This window comes from Mobula hypostoma, chromosome 3, assembly GCF_963921235.1.
Source record: "Mobula hypostoma chromosome 3, sMobHyp1.1, whole genome shotgun sequence".
NCBI lineage: Eukaryota > Metazoa > Chordata > Chondrichthyes > Myliobatiformes > Myliobatidae > Mobula > Mobula hypostoma.
The window spans coordinates 42,541,179-42,557,408 of NC_086099.1; the positions used below are offsets into that span (position 1 = coordinate 42,541,179).

The following is a 16,230-nucleotide window of genomic DNA, read 5'->3' on the forward strand; positions in this document are numbered from 1 at the left end:
CTGAGAAGAGCAGGCTCTGTCAGTGACCAGACTTCATGTGTATTCTTTTTAAGGCAGGACACCTCCAATCTCATCTCATTGATTGTAACACCAAATTCCAAATAGCATTACCCCAGAGGTTCTCACATTTTCCAACTGATACATGTAATATTGGATCATTTTTCTCAATAAATAAATGAACAAGTACAATGGTTTTTGTGCTATTTATTTAATTGGGATCTCCTTATCTACAAACACTTTTAGGACTTTCATAAAGATCTGATCACATTTCATGCAGGAATAGAGAAAATTCTACGGGGTTCACAAACTTTCTAGTACCACTGTAACCAGACGGCAAAACTTGATTTTGATCATTGTTGTGAAATCCAAGGGACTATAGCTTAAATACATATAACTAAATATTCTTTCCAAATCTAACATGTTAATTAAGTAATGTTTTAGAAATGTGTTATTTCACAATATGTATACAATATGATACATGCCACCAAATTAAAGAAAACAACTGAGTTTCCAATGGCTTCTGCAAACGTATATGTACCTCTACATGCTCATAAATGTATGCATACATAGAATAAGCCACTTACAGATACAGAAGATGAAAATGACAGTTTCTCACACATATAAACACACAAACACTAAGTGTCTTAGTACTTCACATATAATAAAGTCAAAAATATAGAGTAAATCACTGACAGCCTCACAGAAAATACATCCTACTTAAATATTAAAGCAAATTATATGACAATCATGCAAACAGAGATTTAACTACTTATTCCCGCAGGCACATGGTAAATTCATATTACAATCTTGCTCTCTCTTTTTCTCACTCTCTCTCACACAAACACACACACACAAACACACACACACACACACACACATACACACACACACTCACACACTCACACACTCAAATGTGCAAACAAGTTTCTGATTCATACTCTCCAGCTTACAGAAGACAATTTACTAAGTGCAGCTGCCACTTATACACAAACAGAAGGGGGGTATTTCTCCACTTTTAACCATACATTCACACATGAAATAATTCATATAGTTATTGATAGTTTCAGTCCTTTATTCTTCTTCAACTATTTATGTTTGTATATCCTTACTTATACAGTACTCGGCTACTAATGTGTTCTGACTCTTGATACAAACACAGACCCATTCAGATTTACAATCATGTACTCCTGTATAAACCCACTGACGTATGTTCTTCTATTTTTTATAAAATGAGAAAGTCTGCAGATGCTGAAAATCCAAGGAAACACACACAAAAGGCTGGAGGAACTCAGCAGGTCAGGCAGCATCTATGGGAATTAATAAACAGTTGATGTTTCAAGCTGAGGCCCTTGTTCAGGACTGAGAAGGAAGGGGGTAGATGCCAGAATAAAAAGGTGGTGGAGGGGAAGGAGGATAGCTAGAGGGTAACAGGTGAAACCAAGTGAGTGGGAAAGGGCTGGAAAAAAAGAATCTCATAGGAAAAGAGAGTGGACCATAGGAGAAAGGGAAAGAGGAGGGGACCCAGGGAGAAGTGATAGGCAGGTGAGAAGAGGTAAAAAGTCAGAGTGGGAATAGAGGAACAGGGAAGTGAGGGTTAGGTGTATCATTGATTGTCACGCTATCAGTTTGAACTACCCAGATGGAATATAAGGTGTTGCTCCTCCACCCTGAGGGTGGCCTCAGAGGAGGCCATGGATAATTTATTACACTTTCTTACATCCTCAGGTCTTTTTCGTCTACATATACAGACAACATCAAACTCTGATGTTCTGGTCAGTCACGCAGACTCTGTACCGACCCTTTACTTTCCCATTCATACAAATAACCTCACACATGTACAGTCACGTTATCGTTGGAGGTACAAGAGATTGCATATGCTGGGATCTGGAGCAACAAACAATCTGTTAGACAACATCAGCAGGTCAAGCAGCATCTGCAGGAGGAAAGGTGGTGTTTCCATTGGAAATTCCTTTCCTCTCCCATGCTGCTCCACCTACTGAATTCCTCCAGCAGACTGCTTCTCACATTGCCATTGGTACATTCACCACCCACAGTACTCAGCTGTGTACTCACAGTACTCAGTATTCATCCTCAGGCATAAACATACTCCGACATTCATTTAGACTCAGTAAATATGAATGGCAATATTACAGACATCACTCACCTGTCGGATGGGTTCACTTGATGGTTCCTCGTGTAAAGCAGATGTGCACTCTGCCAAATCTTGCCATACTGTTTCATCTATGGTAACGAATGCTAAAGAACACACACAGAGACGCACATACACAACGGGTTTGGTCTTTGAATAAACATGACAGGAAAATGGTGTGTATCTGCATAGTCAAAAATGTTGAGTGAAACATCTGTTCGCACCTGGATCCGGAGTCATCATCGTTGCCTCAGGATACCGAGTCACCTGTGAGGTAGCGCCACAGGTGTTCTGCCGATCTTTCTGCGCATCACATGAAAACAACGCAAAACAAGGTTTTATCAGTCTAATTTTGAACATTAAAGTGCATATATTACTTACATAAAGACATGATAAAACTATTAGTAGAAGGAAAACGTAAAATTAATACCAAAACCTAGAAACCTATACTGAATTTAACGAAGCAATGAACGCACTAACAATTGTCCCTCCACGCCGCACATATTAAAATGGCAAGTTTGACCAGGCAATGCACCATAGTAAGTACAAGCAGAGATGGCGTTTAAATTGTATCCATCGGGTCAACACTGCTATAATCCAAAAAGGAAATTATATTTCAACCTTCCATAAAATAACCACTGCTAGAAAATGACATTAACGACTCCATCGCCGAGGATGGTATACCTTCTTATCAGCTCTGGGAAGATGCTTGCCGGAAGTACGCATTGGTAATTCTGCCATCCTGTTCGGATAAATTTCTCCAAAGACTTTCCTTCCATTTTGCATTTTCACTGCCTTTTGGGGTTATAATAATATACCTATCTTTGCTGCTTTGGATCAATTATGTATAAATGCTTCGTGATGTTTATACCCTGGATGTTTAAATAAGCTGCTGAAGTATAGTTTAAATAACCTAAAGGCAGAAAATGAAATGACTGTCAGTTGGAAAGATATCTGTCTTATAGAGGGAATGGGCACAGTTATTGCATGATCCAATCAAACCTTTTCTATTTCGTCTCTACGGGAAAAGCGTCCCTGGAGATGAGTAATTATAACAGGAAAGAGCGATTAATGTCCCTTGTAAACAGCCAGAGTGAGCGCCGGAGGTGGCGCCTTAAGACCAGGCAATCTGTGCATGAGCGGGGCGCTAACTTTAAAGCTCCGCGATCTCCAGGGACAGTTCGTTTTTTTTAAATCTGCGCCCTTTTCTAGTTCATTGGCGCCACTTCAACAGTAATTTCACAAAACTGTAGAAATGCTCGGAATGTCGCTTTTGGCCAGGTCCGACATGAAGTCCAATCTCCTGTTACATGACAGTTTTCGTCTTCGAGAGACAATAATATTGATAAAGGACAATTAGGGAGTTTTGTCAGCCTCACGTCGTGACAGCCATGTGAGTAAAATATGTTTCAGCACGCACCATTTCCTTGTTTAACATAATCTCTTATTAAAGCTACCAAGGCAATGAATTGTACAAATATACCTCACCTAGCAAATAATTAAGAATAATCATATTTAAATATGATTGAAACAGATTTTTCGTTGCAACATAGTGTGCGTAAGAGGCAATTGATAAAATCCTTAAATAATTCTGAAGATGTGGTTTATGTAAACAAAGAAGTAATATACTGTTTACATTGAATGTTTTAAGATTTAAATTTTTTTGATTGGCTAAGAAGGAAAATACCGTAACCAGCATAATTTTATCCAATAAAGAAATTAATAAATGTAATCTATTAACGCCTCTCGTGTGTGATTTTTATTTGGAACTATTTATACGCACGTACTATATTTTAATAGTAAATTGATAAAGATGAATATTTTAGGAGAACGTTTGTAATTCTGTTGGTATTACTTGCTGTTTTATAATGAACAAGTTATTGTGAAATTTGGTGGAAATCACTCCGTTACTTAACTATTTATTATTTCTATTAAATGTGAAATGCGTTGTTAGTTACAAATCCATTGCAAGCACCATTGGAAAGAAAGTACGGCAGCGCCTTTACTTTTTTAGAAGTTTGCGAAGGAAGGTTCGGCATTTCATCTAAAACTGACAACTTCTATAGATGCGCGGTGGAGAGTATACTGACTGGTTGCATCATGGGCCTGGTATGGAAATACCAATTCTCTTGAACCGTAAAGCCTACAAATGGTAATGGATACAAGCCAGTCCATCAGGGGTAACTCTCTCCCCACCATAGAGTCCATCTACAAGAAGCGCCGTTGCTGGAAAGCAGCATCCATCATCAAGGACCCCCACCATCCAGGCCATGCCCCCTTCTCGCTGCTGCCTCCGGGAGGAGGTACAGGGGCCTCAGGAACCACACCGCCAGATTCAGGAACATTTATTATCCCTCAGCAATCAGACTCTGGGCACTCACCCCAACAGTGAACTGATTCCATAACTTATGGACTCACTTTAAAAGACTCGACAACTCCCGTTCTCAGTATTATTTATTACTTAGTAAAGGCATCCGTTAGTCTTGCGAGACCATGGATCTGCGCCTGGTAAGCCTTCACTCTCCAGGGAACAGGCCTGGGCAAGGTTGTATGGAAGACCAGCAGTTGCCCATGCTGCAAGTCTCCCCTCTCCACGACACCAATGTTGTCCAAGGGAAGGGCATTAGGACCCATACAGCTTGGCACCAGTATCGTCGCAGAGTAATGTGTGATTAAGCACCTTGCTCAAGGACACAACACGTTGCCTCGGCTGGGGCTCGAACTCAACGACATCCAGGTAGCTAGTCCAATGCCTTAACCATTCGGCCACGTGCCCACACTATTTATTACTTATTTATCTACTATTATAATTACTTTAGTTTGTTTTTCTCTTTGTATTTGGACAATTAGTTGTCTTTTGCACATTGATTATCCATCTGTCGTTGTGTGTAGTTTTTCTTTGACTCTACTGTATTTCTGTTATCCATTATGGACAATCTGGCACATCCTCTCCATGACCTGCTGAATAAGCAGAGGAGCACCCTTTAGACCAGACTCATTCCGCTCCACTGTCATAAGGATCTTTCCTACCAAATGCAATAAGCATATACAACAGTTCATCTCCGTGTGACAGGAGAACACACATCATAGAACAATAGTCTCTGCTTTATTATTTCGTCCATTATTATTGCACATTAGTAAATTATTATTGTGTATATTATTATTCTGTACCTTATTATTAGTTAAGTCTGCACACTGCTAACTGTGCTTTTAAATGTTGCCACTGCAACAAAAGAATTTCCCACTTGGGATCAATAAAGTACTTATTATTAGTAGTAGTAGTAGGAGTAGTATTTATTGTGAATGCCCACAAGAAAATGAATCTCAGGGTAGTATATGATGACGTATATGTACTTTGATAATAAAGTTACTTTGAACTTTAATAGTTGATCTAAAAGTACTAGCAGCAAATCTTGTTGCTCTTGACTTAATTAACGTACATATGGATTCTGTGGGTGGGAATAGAAGGATGAGAGGATCAGGAACACTATTCAGCCCCTCTAGTTTTGTCTGTCAGCCAGTTAAATTGTGACTGGAGACGCAAGAGACTACAGACTCTGGAATCTGGAGCCAAAAGAACTACTTTGTTGAAGAAATAGATGAAGGCCCTCAACCAGAACATCATCTCCTCATTTCCCTCCACAGATGATGCCTGATCTTCGAGTTTCTCCAGTGGTTGTGTTTGCTCTGTACACTAACTCCATTGCTGTTTGTCCATCATTAAATTGCACATGTTTAAAAAGAATTATATTCGCAAGCTGCTTGCAATAAAGGAAATCAACCTTTCCTGATTTTTTTTTGCCGTTCTACTGAGTTAGCGAGAGGATTGTCCGGGATTAGCTGCCTCAACATACCAGCAGAAGAGCTACCGTAATGAGGTTAGCCTGGATGAAAAGCTAGGAAGTCAGGATTTTCTCCAATAAAGACAGGAAAACACAGAATGCAGACAGCTTGGAAGGAAACCTATAGGCACAGAGACCATAATAGTTAACCCAATCCTGCTCGTCACACTTTCTTGACCTATCCTTGTGGCCCGGTAAGCTTTGCCTTTAGACCATAAGACATAGCAGCAGAATTAGGCCATCTGGCCCATTGAGTCTGCTCCACCATTCAATCACGGCTGATCCTTTTTTTCCCTCCTTCTCAACCCCCGTTCCCAGCCTTCTCCCCGTAACCTTGGGTGCCATGTCCAGTCAGGAACCTATCAACCTCTGCCTTAAATACACCCAGCAACCTGGCCTCCACAACTGCCTGTGGCAACAAATTCCACAAGTTCACCACCTCGTTAGATACATTACCCACATCACTTTTCAATGCTACCATTGAATCTGCCTCCACTACTGGGCCCTGGCAAGCCGTTCCAGCCACACTCACTCGTAACATAAACCAAAATTCTCCCCACAGCTCTCTTTTGCTTCATTTATTTACACACTCATTCTATTTTTATTTGGTTGTGAAATCTTTGTCCAGTTTGTTTCCATTTGTTCTGAACATGCTTTTATGATTCTAATATATTTTATCAGATCCACCATTCTAAAACCTACAACCCCGGGTTCAACAGTATATGTACTCGGTGAAGATCCTCATCTTTAGAATCATTTTATCTCCTCTACCCCTTTTCTAAAAGCCTTGTATGTATTTTCTCCATGTGTGGCGGCCAGAAATGGACTAAGTCTTCCAGTTGTGACCAAACCTGTTTGTTACAGTTGGCACGAGGAATTCTGCAGACGCTGGAAATTCAAGCAACACACAGCAAATTTGCTGGTGAGTCCTGACGAAGGGTCTCGGCCCGAAACGTCGACTGTACCTAGAGATGCTGGCTGGCCTGCTGCGTTCACCAGCAAATTTGATGTGTGTTGTTACAGTTGGCAGTGCTGAGGGCGTGTTGGCACGGAGAAAGGTGCCACGCTCTCCTGCACCCTTAATTCAACCTAAATCATTCCGTGGCATTATTTTGAAGACCAGCAGGGGAGTATTCCTAAACAAACATATATCTGGCTATTCTTGCCTCATAGATTTGTGATGACTACGCTAAATGACAGCATAATGGCCTTGGGACAAAATTAAGTTTTTCCCGATCATTGATTAGTATTTTCAAACCTGACAACATGTTTGTTTCTTTAGAGCAGGTATTTTCTTCTCGCCCTCTTCACTAGTTATCCTTTCGCCCCTACCCAGCACCTCCCTCTAGTTCCCCCCCCACCACCCCTTTCTTTTCTCCTATGGTCCACTGTCCTCACCTACTAGTCCTTTTAACCTCCCCCCCCCGCGCTACTTATTTCACCCCCGTTCACCTTCTTCATCACACCTACTTCCCCTCCCCCGCCTTCTTACACTGGCTTCCGCCCCCTTCCTTTCCAGTCTGATGAAATGGCTCCCCTCCATGGATGCTGCCCGACTTGCTGAGCTCTTCCAGCATTTTGCGTGTGTTGCTCTAGATTTCCAGCATCTGCACATCTCGTCTTTATGTTTGCTCAAAGTAACTCCTCCTCCATTGATCTCGCTGCCGCACAGCTGAACGGCACCAGGAAGCTGCAGTAGGAATTAATACATTCAGGAGAAAGAGGGAGGTGGTGAAACCCGGCAGGGAGTAATGATGTTGTGTTCAATTTTACACCCACGCAACACTAAGAATGCAATTGTTAGAAAGGTTGAAACTAGCGCTTTATTCATTACTGAATCGTTTGTTGTTGCGAGCACAAATGAGAACCGCTCGGAGCTATAAACATGAATATCTATTTAGGAACACAATAATCCTAAACTATTAACCTAACGAAAATAAGTTAATGGCTAGTCACGTGACTCCACAGTATTTCGCAAATTCGGTCTTAAAATACATACAATAGTATATTATTTACAGGTTACAATTGCACCATTCTACAGGAAATACCAGTGCATTAAGTGAATGTGGTTTCAGTTGCTCTAGGTTATTGTAATCAAGTTTACAGGTTACAGTCATCTCCCTGATTGCCCATACACGCCGGTATTATCCCATTCGACAAGTAGTAAACAATTTCATCTTGCAGAAGTTTAAGTGAGAACTATCCTTCACACATGTAAACTAGTATACACAATTCAAGGTTTTGTGTCATACGTGTTTTAATTCGATGTAATTTCATTCAACAAACAAGATGTGATTCTCTTGAGAAAACACGAGTGACAGCACTTCATAATTCAGTGCTGAATCGATTATTTGTCGGTTCAAGATTCTGCAAGGATGCCAATGACTCCTTGTTCAAAGCCACCAGCAACTCCAGTGTCTCCACACAGTCTTCCAGCACGCTGGGCGGGTAATCGCTGAACTCCAGGTCGATCACTTCGCCGGGATGTAACATCCGATCGGCCAGGCTGAAGGCAGAGATAGCCAGCAGGGAGGGCCGATACCCGTTGAAGGAGTAATCGGCCAAACTTATCTCGACGAGGCGCCTGGCCAGCCTTCCAGTCCTGGCAGCCCTGCTGTCCAGTTGTTGACGCCGCAGGGTTTTATTCGTGAAATACTCCAAGAAGAAGTCCACGCTGGGTGCGGTGAGCTCGAAGTTGAGTCTGAGCAAGATGATGCACTCCAGGTTACACAGCTGCTCCCGAGAAAAGGCGTCACAGCACAGAGCCAGCAGCTGCTTGATTTTAGGGGGGTACACTTCAACCTGTGGGAAGCGAACACATAGAAGTAAGTAACGAGGTGTGGATTGACCGTTCACTATTCGTGTTCGTTACCTCCAGTTGGCAGCATTATTCTGTTATCTGAGTCAGAATATTATGGATTCCGGTGGATTTTATTCACATAGGAGCTTAGGCCTGAGTCTTGGTCCGATATGCCAAACGTTTTTTTTTGCTACCCTTTCCCCATAGCCTTGATTTTATCGCCGACTGAAAAATCGGTCTTCCTCAGCCTTAAATATACCCAAATACTGCTTCCATAGGTTTCTGTAGCAAAGCCTTCCAAGGTCTCATGATACATTCGATCAAAGTTTGTTTTTTTTTTGCCCAATAGGATCAAGTTGAACTGTTCTATGGCTTTACATTGAAACAGACCAGAAATATTTACCCATGATTAGGATTCCCAGCGTCGGCAGTTTTGATTTGCAAGGCTATCTCGTGCGTTGATAATTATTTCCCCAATCGATATTACCTACAGGGATTTTACTTAAATTAAATCGATCTTACTATTTATATGCTTCCATTCTCCAACCAGCTCTTCTATTTGATTATTAAGCAACACTGATTCCACTGAAGTAATTGGCGGTGCAACATCCTTAAGGTGACCGTGTACATGCATAAAAATTACGCCAAACAGATACTAATACTTCCATCTCCACTCGGCCAAGTACAACTTGTTGCTGAGAAAGCAGGATTATTGAATGACTTACACTGAATTAAAAAGTAAATGGTCAAATTTCAACGCTCGTAGTGAATTATGGTAAATAAGAAATACATTTTGACATCAGTTTCTAGTTACAGCTATCTGAGGTTCTTTTTAAATCGGCACTTGTTCTTGAGAAGTGAAAAACATCTAACTCACAATTGATAGCTCAGTACAAGGGTGGATTACTTGTCTTGGCGCTACCGAAAACTGATCACGTCCTGTTTGGATTTCAATTACCTGTTTGCAATTAGGTAGTTGATCTCACCCCTTAGCAATGCTTGTGTTTTGTATTAGACAATAAAACCCTAAAGTTCCACTCCTGATCAGAATCCAATAAAAAAAAGTGGAAACACTAGTCCTTTGTTGCCTCCACTTATCACCCCCCCTTTCCACCCTTCACTCCTCCCTCCATCTGCCAATCATGCCACCTCTTCAGGATCCATTGCTATTCCACCCTTTCCCTCCACCTTTCAGTCTATAAGGGTCTCGACTCAAATCGTCCACTGTCCATTTCTTTCCTCGGATGTTATCCGAACTACGAAATTCTTCCACTTTCTGCTGCAATGAAAATTCAGTTCAATGGGACTACACCTCTTCCGGAGGGGGGGGGAGGGGATTCTTTTTCTCTCCCCCTCTCCCACATGACCCAGTGAACTACAGATTATATAGATTTGCATATCAATACCGCATCAGTCTTGAGCCATGCAATTAACTGGTATGAGTCACTGTACAGGTGAGGGAATGCCATTGTGAATGGGGACCGCCTTGTTCAACAGCTAATGGAGTTCAGATCTGTGTCCACTTAAGACAAGTAGAGGAAGAATTGCTTCTCTCGGTGTTTTGAGTCCTTGGAAAGCTTGCTGCAGAGACCAATGGGCGAATTCTTTGGGTACATTTAAGGCTGTGGAAGACCATTTACAGTCGGTGATAAGAATCAATGTTAACGAGAAACGGCTGCAAAAAAAAAAATTGGAATATCGAATCAGTCCCGATCCTATTCGATGGCCTCTTGCTTTGTGGGAATACCAAACTATCCCTTCAGTCTAGTAATATCACTCACATAGTTCAACATTAGTATAGTTACAATCAATATTCAAATTAGACAAAGCACCTCGGAAAACAATGCGCCTTTTTTTTGGTTCCTGTAACGCGCTACAGCCTCCGCTCCATCGCAGCATGTTTTATACATGAGAATGTGTTGCATGGGAAGTGGCTGGGTTTATTGCCCATTCATGCTTTCTTACTCACTTGTTTACACGCAAGCAGCAGCGAGGTTACTCCAACCAGTTGGAAACAATCTGAAGCCACGGGTGTTGTTTGAAGGAAACGGTCCATTATGTTTACAGTGAGGCAGAGCGATTCAAAAGAGAAGTTTAAGCATCTGTGAACTGGAATTAGCCAGCTAACGAGTTTACACCGGTCATCTGCAGTTACCTGTCGGGAAAGATTAAATTGTAACGTACACATTGGCGAGCTGAATAGGACGTTATGAACTCAGCAGTGAATAATGACATTTTTCTGTTTCTCTTCCAACTGCGGAAGCTGCCCAGTGCTCCGAGTATCATACGTGAGCTCTGCGTGAAAGAGTTTAAAGTACAGGCCGGTAAGGTGATGTCTAGAGGCGATTCTAACTTCTCGCTGCCTCAGGCAAGCAGCTGACATAATCAAGGACACGTCTCACGCCGCAGTTTTTTCTTCTCTGTCGAAGCTTGACAGCATGAACCACCAGATTAAAGGACAGCTTCTATCCCATTATTATCAGACGCTTGAATGGACCTCTCATATGCTAAAAGTTGAACTCTTAATTAAGTTTTCTCGTCGATGTGCTTACACTTTCTCTATAACTGTAACGGCCTATTCTACATTGTTTTCTTTTTGCTAGCTCGATGTAATTGTATACGGCACGATCTGTCGGGATAGCATGCAAACACTGTACACGTGACAGTAATAGACCGACTCCAAGATGATGGGCCACTATTAGTGACAAAGCGATCTGATTCAATGAATCACAAATATAGTGGGATTGCATATCTAACCGCTATGTTACGTTTCTAGACAATTGCCACGTGTGAAAGTAGGCTTCCATTTCTGTGGACGTGGACCAACTACTAAAGTTTCCAAATGCTAGTTTCATAGTTATTGTATTAAACAATCAAAACTGATATGTAAAATAATTGATGAATTTTCATGCATTACATCTCCATAGATTGCAGTCTTTCCTTACCTGAGGCTGCCGAGCCAAACAGTCCCGGGGATGGAATTTCTTCTCGGATTCTCGTTTAAAGTGGTAGTAATCCTCCCCATATTCTCTGAATATCTGCCAATCAAGTTGAGTGGCGAGCCCGTCAAAGGAGCAGCTACTTCGAAGTGTGGGGCTACCGCTCGCTGCATCGGAAGGGCTCGAACAGGGTGACTCGTCAGTACAAATGCCACTATCACATCCACTGGAAACGGTGCACTGTTTCCTGTACCTTGGATATTTGGGTCTTTTAATCGGGGCTCTTGCACAGTCAGGGAATGTCTCAGCCCTCTCTTCAGGTGTAACATCGTCATTCACCCCGGCCCGTCGCTTTCCTTTAGTCGGGCTGAGCTGATTCAGCACTGGTTGCAGAGAAAGCCCTTCGCTCATAGCGTTTGCAACCATCAGTGTTGTGCTGAGAAGTTGTAGAGCGCAGGTTTCATTTTGAATCCCACATGCACTTCTCGCCAGCTCAGCCTCGCGTTATTGGTCCAGCTAATTGAAACGTTGGCAGATTTTTTTTTCACCAACATTACACAACTCCAGCAGGGCTCCAGTTTTCCCGGTCAAATGACCGCTCAATGCTAATTCCTCACCCATCCCCCTTCTCTTCAATTCAGTTTGGCAATAGACTTCAATATCCTCGGCACGCGCCCACCTGTTGCACGGCAACGCGCTGAGTTGTCAATTTCAGCCGGGTTGATCTGCCCGGCAGCAAAGCTCCCGAATGATTCCGATTGGACTGTAGGAGTTCCGACAGTTTAAAAATCCTTAACTTAAGGATTTACAATTTATACGCCGTTTAACATTTAACAATCGTGTATTGTAACACGAGATAAAGTAATCATGATATTAACAATGTTAAATGAATCAATGTGCTAGCACAAGATTACAATACATTGAATCCGATTAAGACCAATTTTATTTTCTAAATCAAAACCAGTTTAGCGGCAACAAAGCAGCACCAGACCTTCATGGAACGAACCTGCGGGTGCTGAATTTCTTAAAGATATCATGTAAAAATCACGAACAAGAGAAATCTGCAGATGCTGGAAATCGGAGCAACACACACAAAATGCTGGAGGAACTCAGCAGGCCAGGCAGCATCTATGGGAAAAAGTACAGTCGGCTGTATTTTTCCCCATAGATGCTGCCTGGCCTGCTGAGTTCCTCCAGCATTTTATGTAAAAATCACGAGCAGTTCTTAAGATAGAGTAATCAATGAAATGATTTTGGAAAACTATTTTTTGTTTGAACACTGGAGGTTATGTTTATTTTGGATCCCCAACTTCAATTTATTGGAACGATTATGGTACTGTAATCTTATACGTCATCCATGCGAGACACGTGCGCAAGGAATATGGAGTTAACTAGATCACTGAAAGTTCCTGGTGATTTTGATGCACACACCAAAATTATTGAAATTACGGGGATTAAACCACACACACTCAGATAACAAGATAATGTCGATTACCAACCCCGAATACATTCTATAAAAATAATTTGTAACCTTGTACACTTTAATGCAAAGTGCTGATCTAAAAAGGCGCATCGAAGGGAGTGAAAGAAATTGCATTGCACTTGAAGCAAATGCTCCGGTGTTTCAACTATCTCTGCAGCACGCATTGTCAGTCGGAAGAGCCTATTGACATTTATGAGCTCTGTCGTAGTCATATTGAAAGCACTGGAATAAAAGCGAAGCGGGAGTTGCCGCGCTAGGCTCGGCGAAGGAGGGCTCCCCTGGGGAGTGATGTCAGACACAAGACTCTGTAAACGAGCCGCAATTTCTCTGAACAAACACAGCCGGGTTGCAATCACATTCCAAACAAGTACACAAGGGCCTCAGCAGAGCGAGAACTCCTTGCTTCGCTATAAATGGTTCACTGAGCTGATGGGATTAACAGTCAGAGTGCAAAGGAAACCGCAAAACCTGTTTCTTCACTGCGACGGAAACAGTCAAACACGTTTTTCTAGCTTCACTTTTCTTCTTTTCGTGTAATTGATCTAAACTGCTAATTCGTGAATTAAAGCCATCCTTTTAAATTGCTTCGTCAATTGGCTTCAAGTGAAGTTTTCCCAACTTTCACCCTGATGCTAGGATATTCAGATTGAAAAACTCAATGCAATTAAGGATCTTGATGTTTAATAACACTCAATTCAAATTCAAATAACCAGGGGCTAATTAGAATTCAACAACTAAAATATAAACTGGTTGATCTAATCTGTAAGCACCGATCCACAAATCGGTTAAAATGATCTCCGATTATATAATTACAAGAAGCGGCCTTGTAGAATAGGACAAATTGGAAGAGAAAGGGCATGCCTATGTAAGCAGTTTTTGTATGAAGGAGTAATACTAAAGGTAGCATATTTGTATTGTCATGTACTCCGTGACGGGAATAAAGAACCAGCAGAGAGGGAAAACACTTTGGAGTCCAGTATTGCTATTAACTAATAATATTTATTAGTAACTATGCAATACAGTAATATAAATGCAGGTAAATCAAACAGGTTAGCAATGATTATATATATATATAAATAAGTAAGTGTGGAAATATATATATGAAAAATCAAGCTTCTTCAAGTCTAGGGGTAAAAAGATACAGTCTTACCATGATGAGTATAGTTCAGTTCAGATCATGGGACTGAGTTGAGTAGTGATGGAGAGACAGAGAGGGAGAGATTTGAGTCTTCAGTTGAGCTGATGCCATCGATCTTCTCGTTGTCCTCCAAAATCCTTTAAAAATCACTGACTGTGACCACAACAAAGGGGACCAGTTTTCTGTGGTGGAGCTATCAACCCAGGCAAAGGTTGGACACATGGACAACTCCCCACCAGTCAATCCCTTTTCTCACTGCAACAGCAACTGATCAACCCACCTGATCGATCCTCCAAAAACCCACTTTTTCCTGTGGGCATAACAAAGCTCATTCAATGTCCAAAACATGTGCCTGAGGTCTCTATCATCTGACCTCCTATTTATCTCACCGTACTGAGTACCAACTGCCTCTCAAATAACTCCTCCTTCCTTTGTCTGTGTAAGAAATGCACTAGCAGGCAAATGTCCTTGAAAGGATAAACATGCTGCCGAAAAATCATAGCATTGATTGTCCATCAAGTAATGCTGCCCTCAGTTACCATAGCGACTTACGAGCTGCTCGGTGTGCTCTTTCTCTTGGGGGAAGCGGAAGGAGGATAGCTAGAATGTGATAGTGTCATTTTCCGGATTGGGGTCCCTTTAAATTTACCTTGTTTACGTTACGATCCAGACCGTTGATTCCCTGTTTTCCCGTGTCCCTTGACTTTGGTGATTAGAGGCAATTAACGCTCGGCTGAACCAGTAGTTTATAGTCTCCGGCTTTCAGCCATTCGGCGCAGGAGCATCTGCAAAGTCACGGCGTGCCAATGTCATCTGGCCGGAGCAAGCCTTGTCTCCGCCCGAAGCGAGTGTCAGTAATTCGCCTTTCCTCACCGGAGCAACCCTGTCCAGTTACCTCGCCAAAGCGAGCCTGCAAAGTTTCCTCATCAAGGTGGGTCCGTCAGTTAACCCGCCGGAGAGAATCAAGAGCCGCTGTCTACTGTTCCTGGGCCAAGTCGAGAGCTCGGCACTACCCGGAGGTTCCAAGCACCAAGTCCTGGCTCCAGCGGCATCCAAGTACCACGTCCATGTCCTGGCCCTGGTGGCGTTCAAGTACCATGTCCACATCCACGTCCTGGCCCTGGCGGCGTTCACGTACCACGTCCTGGCTCCGGTGGCGTTCAAGTACCACGTCCACGTCCTGGCTCCGGCGGCATCCAAGTACCATGTCCATGTCCTGACCCTGGCGGCGTTCAAGTACCATGTCAAGTCCTGGCCCTGGCAGCTTCCAGTTCTGAGTCTAGTCCTGGCCCTGACGGTCTGTGATTCCTGTCCTACCCCCTTGTCTGAATCCCTTCTCTGCCCCTCTCGCCTCTAGCCCTGGTCTGCAGCCCCCGCCTGCACTTCGGTCTAGTTCCATCACCAGAGCTAGATAGGTACTGTCTGGTGTTCATTTGTGTTGGTCTTGTCTTGTCTTGTCCTCACCTCCGTGGGGTAAGTCTGGCCGTCTTGCCATTGCCCCATGGGGGGTTATGTTCTGTCTTGTCTTGTCCTAGCCTCTGTGGGGTAGGTCAGGTCGTCTTGCCGTTGCCCTGTGGAGGGTTATGTTCTGTCTTGTCTTGTCCTAGCCTCCGTGGGGTAAGTCAGGCTGTCTTGCCATTGCCCCGCGGAGGGTCATGAGTCCCGGCCCTATGTCCTGTACCCAAGGAGGGGTCCTGGCTCTCTGTTCTGTGTGCGAGTCCCAGCCCTAGGTCCTGTACCCAAGGAGGGGTCCCGGCTCTCTCTTCTGTGTGTGAGTTCCGGCACTATGTCCTGTACCCAAGGAGGGGTCCCGACTCTGTGTTCTGTGTATACGTCCATGGTTCCATGTACCTGCTCCCCGAGACCGAGGCTCTGTGTT

At 42.9% G+C, this 16,230-nt stretch overlaps 1 protein-coding gene across 1 annotated transcript; it reads right to left on the minus strand.

Moving 5' to 3' along the window:
• Nucleotides 1–8,102: 8,102 nt before the first annotated feature.
• Nucleotides 8,103–14,714, minus strand: LOC134343957 (cyclin-O; the record flags this gene model as incomplete). Its single annotated transcript, XM_063042928.1, has 4 exons — nt 8,103–8,793; nt 10,761–10,946; nt 11,737–12,013; nt 14,704–14,714. Coding segments are annotated over 4 exons (951 nt in total), but the record flags the coding sequence as incomplete, so codon positions are not given.
• Between the last annotated feature and the right edge of the window lie 1,516 nt (nt 14,715–16,230).